Consider the following 19,299-nt stretch of genomic DNA (forward strand, 5'->3'; position numbering starts at 1 on the left):
GATTATCAGGTATTCTGGTTGGTTGCTTTACCAACTGGGTGAGATTAAACGATTCCGCAAACAGCTCGCATTCTAGACCAGCGTCGTCAACATTGTGTATGTTAACATTGTGTATGTTAAAATCACCCAAAATGGTAATTTCTTTTCCTAGGGCAAGGTCAAGGTTACTCAACTGAGTGGATATGGAATCAAATACACTGGGTTCCGAAGAAGCATTGGGGGAACGATAAACTACACAGATATATATTGGTAATGTTTTGGCAATTTAATTTATATAATGAGTAATCAAAACTGGATGAAGTGAAGTTTAAAATAGTATCAACTGCATATTGGGATTTGATATAACAACAGGTGCCGCCCTTGTTTCGAAAGTTTGTAAGGAGATGGTAACCGGGAAAACAAAATGAAGATATATCGGTAGAGGGTGAGATTTGTGGTTCTGTGAGGAAAAGGGCCAAAGGGGATATGGACTGAAGGAAAAAATGAACTGAGTTTAAATTTGTGGTAAGGCCGCGGATGTTGGTAAAGAATAAGGCCGCACCGTCACCTCTTCGCCGACGAGCATTCCCGGAAATAGCAACAGTCGCTGCTGGCACAGTCGCTTGATAGCGACCGGGAGGACCCTGTGCCTCCAGCCCTACCCTGCCGGTGGTGGCAATCCGAGATACCACCTCATTTGATTATGAGATTGCAGCGGCCATTACTAAAGATGTGAATAGAAGGTGTGATATGTTATGCGCATGTAGTGTGGTGTAGACAGTTGAAGGTAGAGGTATCATGAGAGCATGCTGGCCTACTCTCTGTGTAAATGAATGCACTGAAAATGTTCAGAAAAGGGAGATGGTCAGGATCAAGTCCTGAGGGCTGGTGAAACGGGAGCTCCAGCTCTCCCTGTCACCAGCTTGCCATCAACCTCGGGAGTACTGCCCTGTTCGCCCTAAGTGTTTTTAAGGGGTGAAGTGTATCGCCCTAGGTGTTTTTAAGTAGTGAAGTGTATCGCCCTAAGTGCTTTTCAGGGGTAAAGTGTATCGCCCTAGGTGTTTTTAAGTGAAGTGTATCGCCCTAAGTGTTTTTAAGGGGTGAAGTGTATCGCCCTAAGTGTTTTTAAGGGGTGAAGTGTATCGCCCTAAGTGTTTTTAAGGGGTGAAGTGTATCGCCCTAAGTGTTTTTGTTTTTTCGCCTTACCATACATTACACTTCCCTGCCATGGTTTCTTCCTCTACCATGAAGGAAGGCTGGCTGTTCCTGCGACCCTGAGTGGGGGGGGGGGAGAAACAGGTAAGTACATCATCATCAACAACGTAGTAACCATCATCACCATCATTGTAATAACCCTCATCATCATCATCATTATAATAACCATCATCATCATCATCATCATTGTAATAACGATCATCATCATCATCATTATAATAACCATCATCATCATCATTATAATAACCATCATCATCATCATCATCATTATAATAACCATCATCATCATCATCATCATTATAATAACCATCATCATCATCATCATCATTATAATAACCATCATCATCATCATCATCATTGTAATAACCATTATCATCATCATCATTATAATAACCATCAACATCATCATCACTAATAACCATCATCATCATTGCAATAACTATCACCATCATCATTATCATCATCATCATTATCATAGTAACCCACATACATAGCCATAACCACTCTAGCCGGCCACACCTCTATCCTAAGCTTTCTCATTGCCCACTTCACCATCTCTCTAGGGACTCTGCCAAAGGCTTTCTCAGAATCAACAAAAACAAAGTACAGTTCCCTTTAGTTTCTTGTAAATTGTTCCTGAAGCTGTTGGACAATATGGCATGAATGGTCCCTTTGTCTGCCAAAAACCCGAACTGTATTTCATGAATATTTACTCTTTCTCTGATAATACGTTATAGGACTCTCTCCATTACTTTCAGGATCTGGTCCTAAAGGTTTATGCCTCTATAATTTCCTCTTTCCAGGGCATCATCATTCCCCTTGTACACATTTACTATCACACTCTTCAGCCAGTCATCTGGAGCAACTCACTCATATATAATCGAATTTCTCAGGTCAGTAACTAGACCCTCTCCTACATCTCCTCAGGCCTTCAGCATTTCAGCAGTCAACCCAGACACACTCACTGTCTTCCCCAACTGCATCCTGCCTATTGGTCTGCTCACAGTAGCATCAAAAGCCAAGGGCCAAACACTGGATCCACTGACTCCAAACCTTCCCTAGTCCAGTCAAAACACACTGGGAAAAATCGTACCATATGAAACGCACACTAGTAGAGATTCAGTTTTCACTACATTTGGTCAGTTCCAAATTTTCTTTAGACGGAAATGGAAAGATATTTGTCTCTTTGACTGTTTAGTAATTCAGAGACTTGTCTCATAAGTGGAATCTACCCAAGTGTGCCAAAGGGAACTACGTGGTGGTCGTCGTAGTTGCAGTAACAGGTTCATCTGAAAAGTGAACCCGGTGAACTGCAGACTGAAGCTTCCCTTCTCTGATGGTCCACCATCCACTTTTGGGGGGATAGGGAGGAAGATGAGGGACGTCTGTATAACCGGGCAGAGGAGCTGCTCGGTTATATCGGCGCCACCATGTGAAGGAGTTCCTCCCCAGAATCAAGGGAACTGTCTCCATAAAAATACAATTAACAAACAAACAGTAAGAACCACTTCCAAAGCTAGCATCTCTATAAACGATTAAAAGAAATAGTAACAACATTTAAAAGAAAAATGGAGAAAGCAAAAATTTTTACAACCAACATAAAACAATATGAAAGTAAACAACATAAACTGAAAAGCAAGAAAATCATTTAACACGACCTTCAAAATATATGAATAAATAAACAATTAATATGAACCACATTCAAGAACAATGACAACAAAATAAGCAATTAAGTAAACATACACCTCCAAAAAATTAACGCAAACAACCCATATAAAAAGAAAAAATTAAAATTTATAAACCAATTTATAAAACTATAACAAAGAAAAAACAGCTGATTAAGGCAATGAAGCTTAAGATAATGCCTGACTGAAAATGAGGAAGACATGAGGAGAGGAGAGGAGAGGAGAGGAGAGGAGAGGAGAGGAGAGGAGGGGAAAGCAGAGCAGAGCAGATGAGGCGAGAGGAGAGGAGAGGAAAGTAAAATGGACTTTGACGACGTAGAATAGAGCCAACAGGGTAGAGAAGAGAAGAGAAATTACGAGAGCAGAGGAGGGTACAGAAGAAAAAAGAAACTATAGCAGAGAGGAGAAGAGAAAAGCAGAGAAAACGGGAAAGGAAAGGATAGGAAAGAAGAGTTAGAAAAAGAGTAAATGACAAGAGGCGCTTACGTATCACTGACCAGCTGCTGAATGACGTTGACGATGTACAGAAGAGAAGATGACAGGAGAGGAGAGGAGAGAAGAGGAGAAGAGGAAAGGAGAGGAGAGGAGAGGAGTCACTAACCATCAGTGGAGGGATGCTGACGATGTTGGCCACGGCTTTCCTGAGGTTGGTGATCCAGGCCTGCTCTGAGGGACCTTCTATGTACCTGGGCTGTGGCATGCGAAGGTGAGTTACAGACACTGATAATGGTAGTCATGGTAGTTGTGGTAATAATGGCAGGAATAGTAGCGATGGTAAAAATGGCAGTGGTGGTAATAATGGTAGTGATGGTAAAAATGGTAGTGGTGGTAATAATGGTAGTGATGGTAACAATGGTAGTGATGGTAACAATGGGAGTGATGGTAACAATGGTAGTGATGGTAACAGTGGTAGTAGTGGTAACAATGGTAGTCATGGTAACAATGGTAGTGATGGTAACAATGGTAGTAGTGGTAACAATGGTAGTGATGGTAACAATGGTAGTGATGGTAACAGTGTTGGTGATGGTAACAATGGTAGTGATGGTAACAATGGTAGTGATGGTAACAATGGGAGTGATGGTAACAATGGGAGTGGTGGTAACAATGGTAGTGATGGTAACAATGGTAGTGGTGGTAATAATGGTAGTGATGGTAACAGTGATAGTAGTGGTAACAATGGTAGTGATGATAACAATGGTAGTGATGGTAACAATGGTAGTGGTGGTAATAATGGTAGTGATGGTAACAGTGATAGTAGTGGTAACAATGGTAGTGATGATAACAATGGTAGTGATGGTAACAATGGTAGTGGTGGTAACAATGGTAGTGATGGTAACAGTGATAGTAGTTGTAACAATGGTAGTGATGATAACAATGGTAGTGATGGTAACAATGGTAGTGGTGGTAATAATGGTAGTGATGGTAACAGTGATAGTAGTGGTAACAATGGTAGTGATGGTAACAGTGGTAGTGGTGGTAACAGTGGTAGTGGTGGTAACAATGGTAGTGATGGTAATAATGGTAGTGATGGTAACAGTGTTAGTGGTGGTAACAATGGTAGTGATGGTAACAGTGGTAGTGGTGGTAACAATGGTAGTAGTGGTAACAATGGTAGTGATGGTAACAGTGTTAGTGGTGGTAACAATGGTAGTGATGGTAACAATGGTAGTAGTGGTAACAGTGGTAGTGATGGTAACAGTGTTAGTGGTGGTAACAATGGTAGTGATGGTAACAATGGTAGTAGTGGTAACAATGGTAGTGATGGTAACAGTTTTAGTGGTGGTAACAATGGTAGTAGTGGTAACAATGGTAGTGATGGTAACGGTGTTAGTGGTGGTAACAATGGTAGTGATGGTAACAATGGTAGTGATGGTAACAGTGGTAGTGGTGGTAACAATGGTAGTGATGGTAACAATGGTAGTGATGGCCACAGTGATAGTGGTGGTAGCAATAGTAGCGATGGCATCAGTGATATTAACATTAATAATGGTAGTTAGGCTAATAATGGTAAGACTGAGAGTGATTAAGTGTGAAGTGGATTTAGGGCGATGGTGATAGTGATTATAATAATTGTGAATACAACATCAACAACAACAACAACAACAATAATAATAATAATTTCATGCAGCTCTGTGTCAGAAAAAAAGACTGCTGTGTCTCGACGTCACTTCCACAGCAATTCTTCATGACTTTTTTTTTTTTTTTTTTTTTTTTTAATGTGTCCGACTCTGGGCATAGGCTTCACAGCCTGCTATCAAGGCCCAGTAGTCCTCCTACATACCATACACCTCTACATGTCACCACTTCGGCGCTAACACCCACCGTCCATATTGAATACATGCTAGGGCTGTCTCATACAGGACTGGTGTATTGGTATACCTCATGCCAATTAATCTGGCCAGGTATGTATGGCAACACTGTTCCGGCAGAGATTCTGATTGGCTGAAGGTGTTTGTTCGATTTCGTTGTTGCTAAAACTGATACTCTTTTTATTATCAGATGTGATACTGAGTTTGTCGACAATACAATGGTCAAAGGCAATAAGAAATCCGTTATATACTTATCAGCAATGAAATTTTCGTAGGAAGATAGAGATATTGCGTCAACAAAGTATTATGACAGTCCAAGTCAAGGTCAGCGTTCGAACAATTCCTTTAAATCTCTGACACTCCGTAATATAACAGAAAATTAAGGAAACTTGCCTGACCTAAGCGTTGGTATAACACATTTAAATTTTTGAGATCAGTCCGTACTGTGATAATAGAGGATGTATGATGAAATAGTTTTCATTTAGCCTACTTTGATTTATCGCGATTTTTTCAAACCTCCCTCCCCGCAGAACTAGTCTTTTCATTAGAATTTTTAATTATTCAGAGTTGTGGCACGATTTAAGGGTGCAGACTGATCTTAAAATTTAAATGTGTGTTACACCAACGCTTAGATTAAGCAGGTTTCCTTAATTTTCTGTTATATTACGGAGTGTCGGAGATTTAAAGGAATTGTTCGAATGCTGACCTTGACTTGGACTGTTTTAATACTTTGTTGACGCAATATCTCTATCTTCCTACGAAAATTTCATTGCTGATAAGTATATAACGGATTTCTTATTGCTTTTGACCATTGTATTGTCGACAAACTCAGTATCACATCTGATAATAAAAAGAGTATCAGTTTTAGCAACAACAAAATCGAACAAACACCTTCAGCCAATCAGAATCTCTGCCGGAACAGTGTTGCCATACATGCCTGGCCAGATTAATTGGTATGAGGTATAGCACCAAATTCTAGTGTTAATATATGGCTACAACTCAGCATTCTAGTCAGAGACATGGAATTTTTAGACCAAGTTAAATTAAAATGGATATATCAAACATTCACAATCAAACTCGAATGACTGAGTGAAAAATGAATGGATAAATAAATAAAAAAATAAAATGTAAATATATATCACTAAACAAAACAGAATCTGATAATACACTTGGACACCAAAAATAACAATACGGAGACAAATGTGCTTATCACGAAAAATTTATTATCTCCGTAGCGACAACGTGTCATTCAGTACATTCTCGCCACCACCAGACGATTTTTACCAGGCTTAAGAGATTTTTCTTATCAATCAATCTATCTAGCTAGCTAGCTATCTTCTGGCTGGCTGGCTGTTTGTCTGTCTAGTTATCTATCTCTGTGTCCCTGCCTTTCTACCTATTTCTCTTCATTTGTCCCATCAGTACAAGAGGTCTTTCCTAAGCTGAATGAAATCGTCTGGAGTAAGTTTGAACATCGAATAAAGTCGTCCAGATGCAGAGTGAACACTGAATACAGTCGTCTGAAAGCAGCTTGAACAACTACAATCATCTGAAGGCAAATTGAAAGCTGAATAAATCGTCTGAAGGAAGCTCGAGTGATAAAATACGTCCTCGTAGTGAAGCAATTGATCCCTTCACCACGATGATATGGTTTTTGTTGCTGCTGCTGGATGGTATTATTCGGCTTAGGAGACCCCTGATAATGAGTCTCTCTCTCTCTCTCTCTCTCTCTCTCTCTCTCTCTATATATATATATATATATATATATATATATATATATATATATATATATATATATATATATGTATATATATATATATATATATATATATATATATATATATATATATATATATATATATATATATATATATATATATATATATATCAGCCTACCTATCTACCTGTAACCGGCATTCATAATATCTGCATCGTCCTGGCCCCCAATCAAGGCTGCATCTAATATTCTGGATTCGAAACATTGGTCTTAGGCTGAAGAAAATAGTCTGGCGAAAACAAGAAGTATTTAAAATCATGGTTTCCTTTGCCTAACTTGCAGCCGTATGGGTGAGGAGTGAAGAACAGGTGAGAAAGCTGAGCTGAGCTAGGTTAGATTATGTTAAGTTCGGTTAGGTAAGGACAGGTAAGACTAGGTTAGGTTAGGATTAGTTAGGTTAGGCTACGTAAGAAAATGTTAAGTTTGGTAAGGATGGGGTGGTCTTGATTAGGTTAGGTAGAGATAGGTTATATTAGCTTAAGTTAGACTAGGTTAAACTAGGTAAGAACAAGATAGGTCAGGGTAGGATAGAATAGGCTAGGCTACATAAAACAGGACGGACTAGGTTAGATTAGGTTAGGTTAGGTTCGTTAGGTTTGGCTAGATCAGGATAAGTTCGGTTAGTTTATTCCCTCTCCCCTCTGTTGTGTAGCCTACCTCGGAGCCATTAAGGTGCAGACTGAATGGCTTGCTGATGTCCTCATTCTCAATGGGATGGTATTCGATAGGTACTGGGGCGCTGAGGTCACAGTGCAGCTCGTCGTGGAAATCCCCCATCTCAACGTTGCTTATCTATCGGAGTAACATTAGTCAAACACATTACAGCCAGTTGCTGCCCCTTTATTACCTCCCAGCATTACAGGATACTGAACAAAACAGGGTCACACTGCACAATATAGGGTGACACCGCACACACTCCAGTACCATCAACTGCTCATACTAAGGTCACATTATCCATTGTATGGTCACATTACACATACCAGGGTCATGCTGCACACACTGGAGTCGCACTACATACAATAGGGTCACATTCTACAAGCACTTCGTTCATACTGGACAAACACTAGGGTCAAACTATACATACTAGGGTCACACTGCACACATTCAAGTCACATTGCATTTTTATGAATATGGAAAAGAGGTACCTGAAAGATAACTATGTTCCCCTCTGTGACCTGCATGGTGAGGTCAGCCTGCAATCCAATTGCCGAGTACTGCTGCTTGAGGGACGGCAGCCCCGCCACTACACGACTGCTGTAGCGGAACTGGTACTCCACTCCACTTGTGAACCCCTCCACCAAGCCTACAGAGGGAGAGAGTAAGAGAGAGTCAGAGTGTGTGAAGGTAAGAGAGAGGCACCATTACCCCAACCCACTTGGGAACCCCTCCACAACACACACACACACACACACACACACACACACACACACACACACACAATAGATGAGCTGTCAGCTGAAATAGGTTAACTTAAAAGGAAGATTAGTGAAATGGCAAGCACAGTTGTCAACCATGAGAATATTATGGATGAGTTCAGAAATGATACAGAGACAATTAGGCAAGCAAGTAGTCTGACAGATCAGAGCAGTGATACTGAGAAGTTAACCCAGGTGAATGAAGCAATTGAAAGTTACAAAAATGATTTGGAAACTATGTATGCTGAAATGGTGAAAGTAAAGAAAGACTTAGAAACAAGAGTCGAAAAAATATATATTAAAATGTGAAAAAAGTATCCAAAACAACCCAAAATTAGTCAAAGATTCAGCAGATATCAACAAATCTATAGTAATCACTGATACAGAGGAGGAAGAAATAAAAAAAAAAAGATTTCAGAGACAATACGGGGATGACAAATATAATGAGCATATTGAAGGCAGTATCAGAGGAAATCTGTAATAAAGACATGGAGGAACACAGAAGGCTAGGGATATATGAGAGAAGTAAGTCAAGGCCCCTGAAAATAGCCCTCGAGAGTGTGAACACTGTGGAGGAGATACTAAAAAATGCAGACTTATGCAAAAAAAAAAAAAAAAAGGAATTTAAAAATGGATGGATAAAAAAGATGCCTAACTCATGAGGAATTGGGATTACTAAAAGTAAAGAGGGAGGAGGCAAAAACAAAGAACGAGGGAAGATCAGAGAAAGAGAAGAGTACATTTTTTTTACAAAGTAATTGGATTCCAGGTATAAAAGTGGTACATAACCAGAAGGGAATAAAAAGGAGGAAGGTAGTAGACCCAAGTTATGACAAGTATGTAAACAAGATGATTAAGCTGATGTACTCAAATGTAGATGGACTGGTATCTAAATTATTAGAGATGAAAGATTATATCAAAGAAAAGGAACCATATATTACTTGCCTACCTGAAAAAAAAATAATAATAATACCATGGATATCAAACGATACCCTGAACTTAGAGGAATACAGTATATGGAGAAGAGATAAGAACTTAAACAAAAAAGGAGGAGTTATAATATTAACAAAGAAAAATCCACAAGACAAAGAAATAGAACTAGATATACCCTCACAAGTAGAACTGATTGCAGTAGAGATTAATACATCCGAAGGGGAAGTAATTGTGACAAATTTATAGCCTACATGCTACCCAGATCAAACACTTGGGAAAGAGGCGAATATGAAGACATGGCAGAGAGTACAATTCAGAGTTTAAGAGCATTACTACATAGAATGGAGGAGAAATCTGAAAGAATTATATTAACTGGATATTTCAGTACAAATATAAATTGGAATACTCTAGATATAAAAAGCCAGGAAAGCTGTTGGTGTCAAAAGCTCCTGGATCTTGTGCAGGAGTTTTTCCTAACACAACATGTAAAGGAAAAGACCAGAAAAGGAGGACTTGGTGTATCATCAGCACTAGATCTTATATTCCGTAGGCAAGAAAATGATATTGACAATATAATGTATCACCCTCCATTCGGCAAAAGCAACCATGCTGTATTAAACTGCAACTTCAGGATTACGTATGACATAGCTAACAGTAATGAAACTTACAAAAAAGCCTAAACTACAAAAAAGGCAACTACCATGACCTAAAGAAGTATTTCTTAGAATAGATTGGGAAAAGGAACTTAGAGGACAAGATTTAAATGTTATATATAGAAAGTTCTGTGAACTTTATGAAATAGGAGTCCAAAATTACATCCCACAGCACAGAGAAGCAGAAGTGAAAATAAAGAAATGGTTTAATATAGAATGTATAAATAATCAAAAGAAAAAGGCGACTTGTTGTGGAATAGATACGGAAGACACAATAGTGAGAGGGCATATAATAACTATAAACAGGCAAGAAACGATTATACAGAAATAAGGAGAGAAGCCCAAAGACAATCTGAGGAAGGCATTATAAATAAAAGTTGTGATCAACCGAAGCTATTTTACAGCAACATCCAATGCAAAACCCAAGTAAAAGATAAAATACAATCCAATATGGACGAAGGGATCATCAACACACAAGAGAAAGATGTTTGTGAAGCACTAAATAAAAATTTCCAATCAGTTTTTACAGAAGAAAATAATCTTGAGAGAGATGATATGGAACATGCATGCCCACACATATTACCAGATATACAAACATCAGAAAAAGAAATACAGGAGGAGTTAAGTAAATTAAACAAACGAAAAGCAAATGGTCCTGACGAAATTTCAGGTTGGGTGCTACATGAACATGCGAAGGAGTTAAGTAGACCAATATATTTAATATTCAAGGAATCCTTGGGTCAAGGTAAACTACCTGATATTTGAAGAAAGCAAACAGTGTTCCCCTATTCAAGAAAAGGAATAGACAAAATCCCCTTGAATTTGGCTCTCTCTTGTATTTTCTTTTTCTCTTGGAAGGAACAATAATTGCAGGCTCGCGGCCTTTGGTTCCTTCTTCTTCGCATTAAGAAAAAAAAAACTTAACTACCGACCAGCATCGCTAACCAGTGTTGTAAGATACTGGAAAAGCTGATAAAAAAAGTTTGGGTAAACCATCTAGATTCTAGAAGAACACAGTATGATAACAGAAAGGCAGTTTGGTTTCAGAAAGGGAAAATCATGTGTTACTAATCTATTAAGCTACTGTGACAGATAGACGAAAAGTTTGCAGAAACATTACAGAAAAGAGAAGGATGGGTGGACAGTATCTATTTAGATTTCAAGAAAGTATTTGGCAGAGTACCGCACCAAAGACTTTTATGGAAACTGTACCATCGAGGAGGAATCCGAAGCAAACTGTACTGTTGGATGCAGGATTTTCTCAGAAAAAGTGAAATGAGAACAGTACTAAGGGGAAATTATCATGGAAGGATGTGACTAGCAGAGTTCCACAGGGCTCAATGCTGGCACCAGTTATGTTTTTAGTGTATATAAATGACATAGATGGTAACACTGAAAATGAAAGCTATCTAAATATGTTTGCTGATGATGCAAAAATACAAAGGAAAATTGCTAACAGACTCTTGTAGAGAGCTACAAGAAGAATTAAATAAATTTCATGAATGGAGTAATAAATGGCAAATAGAATTCAATGTGGACAAGTGTCCTGTAACTAAGTTTGGTAAAAGTAGAAAAGACCAGATTGGGATTATAAGTTAGGAAGCAAAACCATACACATATTAGAAAGAGAGAAGGACCTAGGTGTGATTATCAATAACAGACTATCACCGGCTGACCACATCAGTGAGAAGGTAAGGAACATGTATACACTGCTTGCAAATACGAGAATAGTATTCACATACATAAATGAAGACATGCTAAGAAAGATAATATCATTCTTCAGACCAACCCTGCAGTACGCAGCAGTAGTCTGAAATCCTCATCTCAAGAAACACATAGATAAGACTGAAAAAGTTCATTGGGCAGCTATAGGATGGGTACCTAGCTTAAGAGATCTAGGCTACGAAGAAAGACTAGAAAAACAGAATCTGCCAACATTACAGGAGAAAAAGAAAAGAGGAGACATGATTATGCTATATAAATGAATATCAGAGAAAAGAATATAGACATTAATGAGTATATAACCTATGGCGAAGCAGCAGCAAGAGGACACTGCAAAAAACTGCATAAAAAGAGAGGTGACAATGACGTAAGGAAATTTAGTTTCCCAAATAGGGCAATTAGTCAGTAGAATGCACTACCGAATGAAATAATGTGTGCCAAAATAATTCATAAATTTAAGGATATGCATGATAAAAATGGTTTAATACACGGGACAGTACAAGCTTGACTCATTCCTGTAAAGATACAATTAGGTAAGAACACACACACGCACGCACACATTCAGAGAGAGAGAAAAAAAGGAGAGAGACACTCTACCCTACCTAGGAACCCGTTCATCACACCCAGAGAGAGGGGGGAAGGGGGGGAAGTTAATGAGAAGGAATAATTTTATCAAGTACATAAAGACACGTCTGTCAGATTTATACACTCTCGTGTATGGGGAGGAGAGATGGACGGTGGAGGAAAGGAGGGAGGGACAGCCATCCTTTTTACACACACAGTTTGTCCACTATACTTGGCCTAATATTGCCATTTCTCCATCTTGAATGCTGAGCTTTAACAAGAAAGCCCCACACTGGTCGAAGTCCCCCGCCCATGAAGCCTGGATAAATCACAATGGAACCATCCTCAGCATGAGGGAGCAAAGAGACAAGCTGACTATCAATAAACTAGTAAGGATGAAAGGTTACAGACTCTGTAAAAGCAGTGGTAAGGAATGAGGAAGTCAGTATGGAAGTAAAAAAGTCGCTGCATGACGGTATTATTATCTCCACTTTTACGTAAGGAATTGAAGCTTGGACCCTGTTGGTAGATCACAAGTCAAGGGTGAGAGCAGTGGAGAGACAGACACAAATATGGAAGTGAAGGAGACTTACGGTGTTTATATGAATGTGGCTGAAATGGATTAAATGAATGCTCTGAGATGGTTTGGCCTTGTGGAGAGGATGGAAAATGAAAGACTGACTAGGCCAATGTATGTTAGGTGGACGGGGGAATGGAAAGGTAGACCGAAGATCAAATGGAGGGATAGTGTGGAGAGGGAGGTGAGCGTTGGTGAAAAGGCAGCTTGATGGCGGAGGACATGGTGATGCCCCTCACGGGATTACGATGTCTAGCTATAGATAGATAGAAAAACAGACGACAGATGGATAGAGAGACAAAATAATCCACAATAATTGCAACCTTCAAAACCAAACAATCATTTTAAAAATGGTAAGTCAAATGTGATACACATATACCGTCTAATTCACCTCACTAAAGTCCAGCAAATACTCAAAAATGCAAAAGGTCCAAAGCAGCAGGACCAGATATGATCACAAGCATCCAATTAAAATGCCTCGGCCCCATAACTATTAAGAGCCTCACCTAAATGTTCAACTTTTCGTGAACTAACATCCCAATCCTTGATATCTGGAGGCAAACAGTCGTTATTCCTACACTCAAGCCAGAAAAACCACCCAACCACCCATCACTGCACAGGCCAACATCTGTTATGCACACCCACTAAGATTATGGAAAAGCTAATTCTAAACAACATCACCCATCCTCATACCTCTGTCTAATTCCCAACACTGACTTTGGTCCCAGCACTCAACCACTACACACCTTTCTCAGCTGAATCATCACATCCTGGATAGTTTCAACAAGGAAAAAACTACAACCCACATTAGTAGGAGCAGACATGTTCAATGCTGTCAATTAAACAACAGTACATATCATCATAAACAGACTCTCAAGCACAAAATAATATGGAAGGCAATGACAAGAAGTAGCTAACCAAGTTCCTCGTAGTCATACAGACCCACGTACTCACCCAAAACCACAGATCCTAACTCATAATACATACCAATGGTGTCCCACAGTGTACAGTTCACTTACCTTCACGTTCAACTTTTTCTACGACTTAAAAATCTCCCTTCTTCAATAACAATACTGTCCTGTGCTGATGACCTACAAATTGCTTCAGATAATATCAAAGCTCAACAAACAGACGACCAGCTCCAAGAGTACCTATGCTCAATAGAGCACTGGCTTAAGCAAAACAGACTGACTGCTTCAGAAAGCAATTCAACACTCTCTTTACTCCAAATGAACACGATTCTCAAGCATACCCTCAGTTCTTCCTCATTAGCCAATCATTCTCACTGGAGAGACATTCCAGTAATCTCGGACTTACTTTGGATAGACACATTACTTTCTCTCGACATACAAACAAATTCAGTGGAAGAAGCATACAGAGTGTGTAACACCCGCCCCTAAAATCGGTCTAAAAGGTCGTACCTTTAACCCTATCGTGTGCCCTTGACCTCTGACTGATTGCTTCGAAAATCAAATTACTTCATTCTTACCTGATCAACCCATCCACCAAATCGAATCAGACATATTTATGTTCACCTCACCCTGCAACCTATTGTTCTGAAACCTGAGAAATTTCATCCACGAGACCCTCCACCATGTTTGATCCGGTGAAATCAAAACTGTTAAAGGGCCAAACATTTGACCTTGCCCACGACCTTTACATATATCCGGTTGTTCTCAAGACTGATTCGCTTCATCCTTCCCTGTCCTTCAACCCTTCCACCAGGTGTGGTCAAAATTGTTTCAGAACCGTTTGAGGTGACCTTTCCCTGACCCAGGACACCAAGGGCCCTTTTGGTCAAATATTAACTACCTGTTTCTCTGGTTCACAGACATTATGCCAGATTTGGTGCAATTTCATCCAATAGTTTTTTTTTTTAATAATCTTGCTAACAAACAGACAGAGACAAGCAAATAAACCAAATGAAGCATATAACTCCCTCGAACTTTCAAGCACCAATGCAGTAACATGACACCGTCATAAACAGAAGTAAGTTTCATTTGGGCAGATAAGGTAAAAGTAATAATATCGAGTACCCTGCTTGGTATCAGGCGTCGAACACATGCAAGGCTGGGTACCCCTGCACTCTCTCCGCCCTCCTCCACTTTTCCCTTTTATCATACACAGGTGCCCATCTCTCCTCTTTCCCTCTCTCTCTCTCTCATAGCAAATGTATGTATCAGTTCAAGTTCCCATGTGTTTCGGGGTTCACACGTATCAGAAATCAGGGACTGGAGCCATTTTTACGCTTTTAAATCAATTTACCTTCCCATTGAGGCCACATAATTAATTCAGATCATATTAATTAATGAGAGTTCAACTTTGTTTGTAGCTATTTCAATAACTAATACCACAAACCTTGAGATTAAGGAGCATCATTGACAAAAATGCTTAACAGGCAACAGCAGTGTTTGAAGTTATGATGCTGCCACACGAACAGTACACTGGCGGTCAGACGTTGTGCCTCATTCCCAGTCACAGTATAAATCTCTGCCAAACAAGAAGCGGTCCCAAGGGATTGAGGAGAGGTAGCTGAGAGGAAAATCAGATGAGCAACAATGGAAGATGCATCTACTACTGCCTGTGACCTATTGAGGGGGGGTACATAGCAGACCTCAGTCTCTGGCGGCCCAGAAGATCAGGGGAACCGTGGTTTGGTTCAATGTCAGGGAGGGGTACGGTTTCAGCCGCCAGGATACTGGCACTGATGTTTTCAAACACTGCCAGATTGTCATTGCATCAAACCCTTGGCATCTCCACCGCTCCCTTGTGGACAGTGAGTCGGTGGTGTTTTGTCTCTCTGGGACTCACGAGGGTCCTGAAGCTCGGGATGTTACTGGACCAGGAGGCGTGGCCGTGCAGGATTCTACCTACGCACGGCGGCATCTCATGGCCCGGGAACACCGGGCCAGGGATCATGTGAGTCCTGGGGAGATGAGCACATCATGGAGATGTGCATCACGATGGTGAAGGCTTTTTGTGGGGGTGACAAGGGGGCTTTTGCTCATTTCTCTCCATAAGAGCTTTGAGGAGAACAGGCTGCCTCACTTTGTCTTCCCCAGGTGCTTCACCCACGATGTATACTCTGTTCCTTGCCGCCAGGACCATCAGGCCCAGCAGCCGCAACCTACTGCCCCCCGCACAACACTGCAGAAAAGGCTGAGGCTGGATGCTCCCCTCAACCGGAAGACAGCAACACCGATCACCAACCCAGATCCAGACCTGGCCAAGATTCAGACTGCTACCGAAGGCCACCAACCACCGTCAGTGACCAAGGAGGGGCAGGACTCTTCTGACTCCATCTCCATGGCCGAGGATGCGTCGACCAGCTCCTTGGCCAAGGAGGTCAATGAGTCCTTCCCTCCTCAGGCAAAAGAGTGCTGCCAATCATTCCATTATACCATGGGCACTAAGGATTGGCTAGTTGTGATCTCCTACCGCCACCTCCTGACGCTCAGTGCCCGCACCAGGTCATACCAGCTCAGAGCCACGACTTTCTCTACCTTGTACGATCTGCTCAGGACAGCTGATCCTGGTCAAGGGGATTCTCACACTTCTGATTGTCAGGGGGAAGGAGGTCCGTCTAGCCAATCTACGAGCATTTTATTTTATGCTGCCTCCGCAATTGGCCCCTTAGACTGACCGTCTCGTTTATGGTGTGTGGGCTGCTGTTTTGTCTTTGGCTCTTTACTTCATTTGGCCTAATGCCCCGCATAGTAAACGATGGCCAGAATGCCAAGAAAAAAATAGGTGCCAAGGCATAGCAAACCCGTCCCAGGCAGTTATTTTGGTACTGACGTATAAGCACAACAGGATATCTGGTCAAAGATGTCACATACCAAATTTGGAGTAAATCGGGTGAAAATTGACGATTTTATGCCCATTTGAAATTTTAGGCCCAACCCACCTGAAATTGACCCCCCTACTGCTAACTGGAGGGGTGACCCCCTACACGTAATGAGGCATGTTATACGATGCAGATTTGAAAGATGCACCTTTAGGTCTTGGTTTCATGTCGATATGACAAATTTTAAAAGAGTTATGGCGAAAAAAATGATTTTTTCCCCATTTTTGGGGGCCTACAGCCTGTGCTTTGGCCCAGTTTGACCCAAAATTTAATCACGAGATCAGAAGTTCATAGCCTATCATCCCCGTAAATTAGTCAAAATTGCACCAGTAGTTTTCACGTAAAGCTGTTAACAGACAGACAGACAGATAGACAAACAAACAAGCAAACAAACAGACAAACCGAGTGAAAATGATACCCGTCCCCTAGCTCCTCCGGGACAGGGACAGGAAATGAGGAATCTAACTCCATGTCACTGCTCTTCCTGCCACCCTAGCATTCCCCTCCTCCCAGAGCTCCTTTGTTGTAACATTATTGGGTTGAGATTCATACAGTGGCTTGAATTAGGACACATTTGACTGCCAGTGTGCTGGACAGGCTGGGTAGGGAAGGGTGGCCAGCTACTCCTGCAATAATACTGCAGAGGCAACTGTAAACATTCGTTCACCTCTCTTACCCCCTCCCCTTCTTTTCATGGCTCAATTCAAAGACGCTTTAATATGGCGTAGTGAACTGAGGTGCATGTTATCCATCTGTGGGTTTTCCAGCACCTTTATATACTGCGTCGGTGCTGGAGAGGGATGCCTTCACGTGGAAACAGGGAAATAACTGGGCGGCAGCACTGCCTCTTTATACAAGCGTCCCTTAACTACATCCGTATCCCTTGAAAGGAGCAGGATGGACTGCAAAAGGGCAGTTTAAGCCTATCGTCCACTGGGTCACACTTCGGATGGCCCTGGGACTACTACTACGTCTATTACTACTACTACTACTACTACTATTACTACTACCACTACTACTACTACTACCACCACCACCACCAACATCACCACTATAATAAAGAAAATAATAATAATAATAATAATAATAATAATAATGAGTAATATTTTTAGTTTTACTCCGTGTTCCCTTTTTTCGATAAGGGTTAAGGCATCGCCCCTGGGTAGAGGACTTTGGTTTTTGGAGCGTGTAGCACTTTATGACGGGATGCCCTTCCCGATGTCTACCAATGACCCTTGGGTGGACTCGAGCCTCTAACCCTTCTGTCAGAGTGCTCTAAACCACTGAGCCACGGCTGCCACCACCAGGTAGGTGACAGGAGAGCGCTACCTCTCCAGGCAGGGCGCTTACCAAGGTGCGGCGCGAACTCACGACTCTTTGGTCTCAAGTCAGAAGCTCGACCACTGAGCCACCATACTACTAATACTACTGTTACTACTACTTTTACTATTACTGCTACTACTACTATTGCTGCAACTACTACTACTGCTGTTACAACTACTATCCACTGCGTCTCATTCAAGCATCTACAAATCCACCAGTGAGGGAGGCACAGGAGAGGAACAGACTTTTGCCTATGACTGTACAAAGGCTTCAGTCCACTTACCGAGGAGGAGAAGGAGGGAGCCGAGGGCCAGGTAGCGCCCCATGCTGGCTGACGACGGACGGACTTATTCCTGCAGGGAGAGGGGCAGCAGCAGTGAGTGAGGGTGAGGTTGGAGGAGGAGTGAAGGAGCAACTCGACTCTCCTGCTTTACATACCCAGGGTCGAGGGGGAGGGGAGGGCAATCGAGGGAGAGAGGGGAGGATGTTGAGGGAGAGGGAGGAGGAAAGTTAAGGGGGAGGGAAGTTGACGGGGAGAGAGAAGAACAGTCAGGGAGAAGAGTGGGGCAAGGAGGGAGGAGGAACACACTCGGAGAGGGAAAGAGGGAAGGGAGAGGATACTAGAGAGAGAGGGAGGGAGAGGACATTAGAGGGCGACGAAGGGAGAGGACTCTAGAGGGGGATGGAAGGGGAGGACAGTCGAACGGGAGGGAAGGGGAAGAAAGTCGAAGAGGAAGGAGGGGGAGGAGAGTCGAGGGGGAGGGAGGCGGAGGGAGCGGCAGGATGACAGTCGAGGGGAATGGAGGGGGAGAAGAGTCGAGAGGAGGGAGGGAGGGAGGGGGAGAGCAGTCGAGGGGGAAGGGGGAGGACAGTCGAGGGGGAGAGAAGGGGAGGGCAGTCGAAGGGGAGGGAGGGGGAGGACAGTCAAGAAGGATACAGAGGGGAAGGATAGGCAGGGAGAGGAAGGGCGAGGTAGGAAAGTCGAAAGGGAGAGAGAAGAGAGAGAATAGTCGAGAGGGAGAGAGGTAGTGCGAGAGGAAAATCGAAGGGAGAAGAGGAGGAAAGTTAAGGGGGAGAGGGAAAGGACTGACGAGGGGGAGGGAGATAGGGAGGGAGGAGGAGGAGAGTCAAGAGAAGGATATGGGGAGGACAGTTGAGGGGGAGGGAGGGCAAGGAAAGTCGAAAGGGAGGGAGGGAGGGAGGGGGAGAAAAGTCGAAAGGGAGGGAGGGAGGGAGAGAAGAGGACAGTCGAGGGAAAGAGGGGGGAGGACTGTCGAGGGGGAGGGAGAGAGAGGACAAT

The 19,299-nt window shown here is 42.0% G+C and overlaps 1 protein-coding gene across 1 annotated transcript; it reads right to left on the reverse strand.

Moving 5' to 3' along the window:
* Positions 1-2,710: 2,710 nt before the first annotated feature.
* Positions 2,711-18,378, reverse strand: LOC145396791 (hemolymph clottable protein-like). The gene is made up of 5 exons (XM_080270082.1): positions 18,283-18,378; positions 8,111-8,268; positions 7,623-7,757; positions 3,481-3,570; positions 2,711-2,719 (listed from the first exon to the last, which is right to left on the reverse strand). The coding sequence occupies exons 1-5, from the start codon at positions 18,323-18,325 to the stop codon at positions 2,711-2,713; spliced, it is 435 nt and encodes a 144-aa protein (XP_080126208.1). The 5' UTR covers positions 18,326-18,378.
* Positions 18,379-19,299: the final 921 nt, after the last annotated feature.

Source organism: Coenobita brevimanus, chromosome 39 (genome assembly GCF_032717465.1).
Source record: "Coenobita brevimanus isolate Jiangsu-jjx chromosome 39, ASM3271746v2, whole genome shotgun sequence".
Classification (NCBI taxonomy): Eukaryota; Metazoa; Arthropoda; class Malacostraca; order Decapoda; family Coenobitidae; genus Coenobita; species Coenobita brevimanus.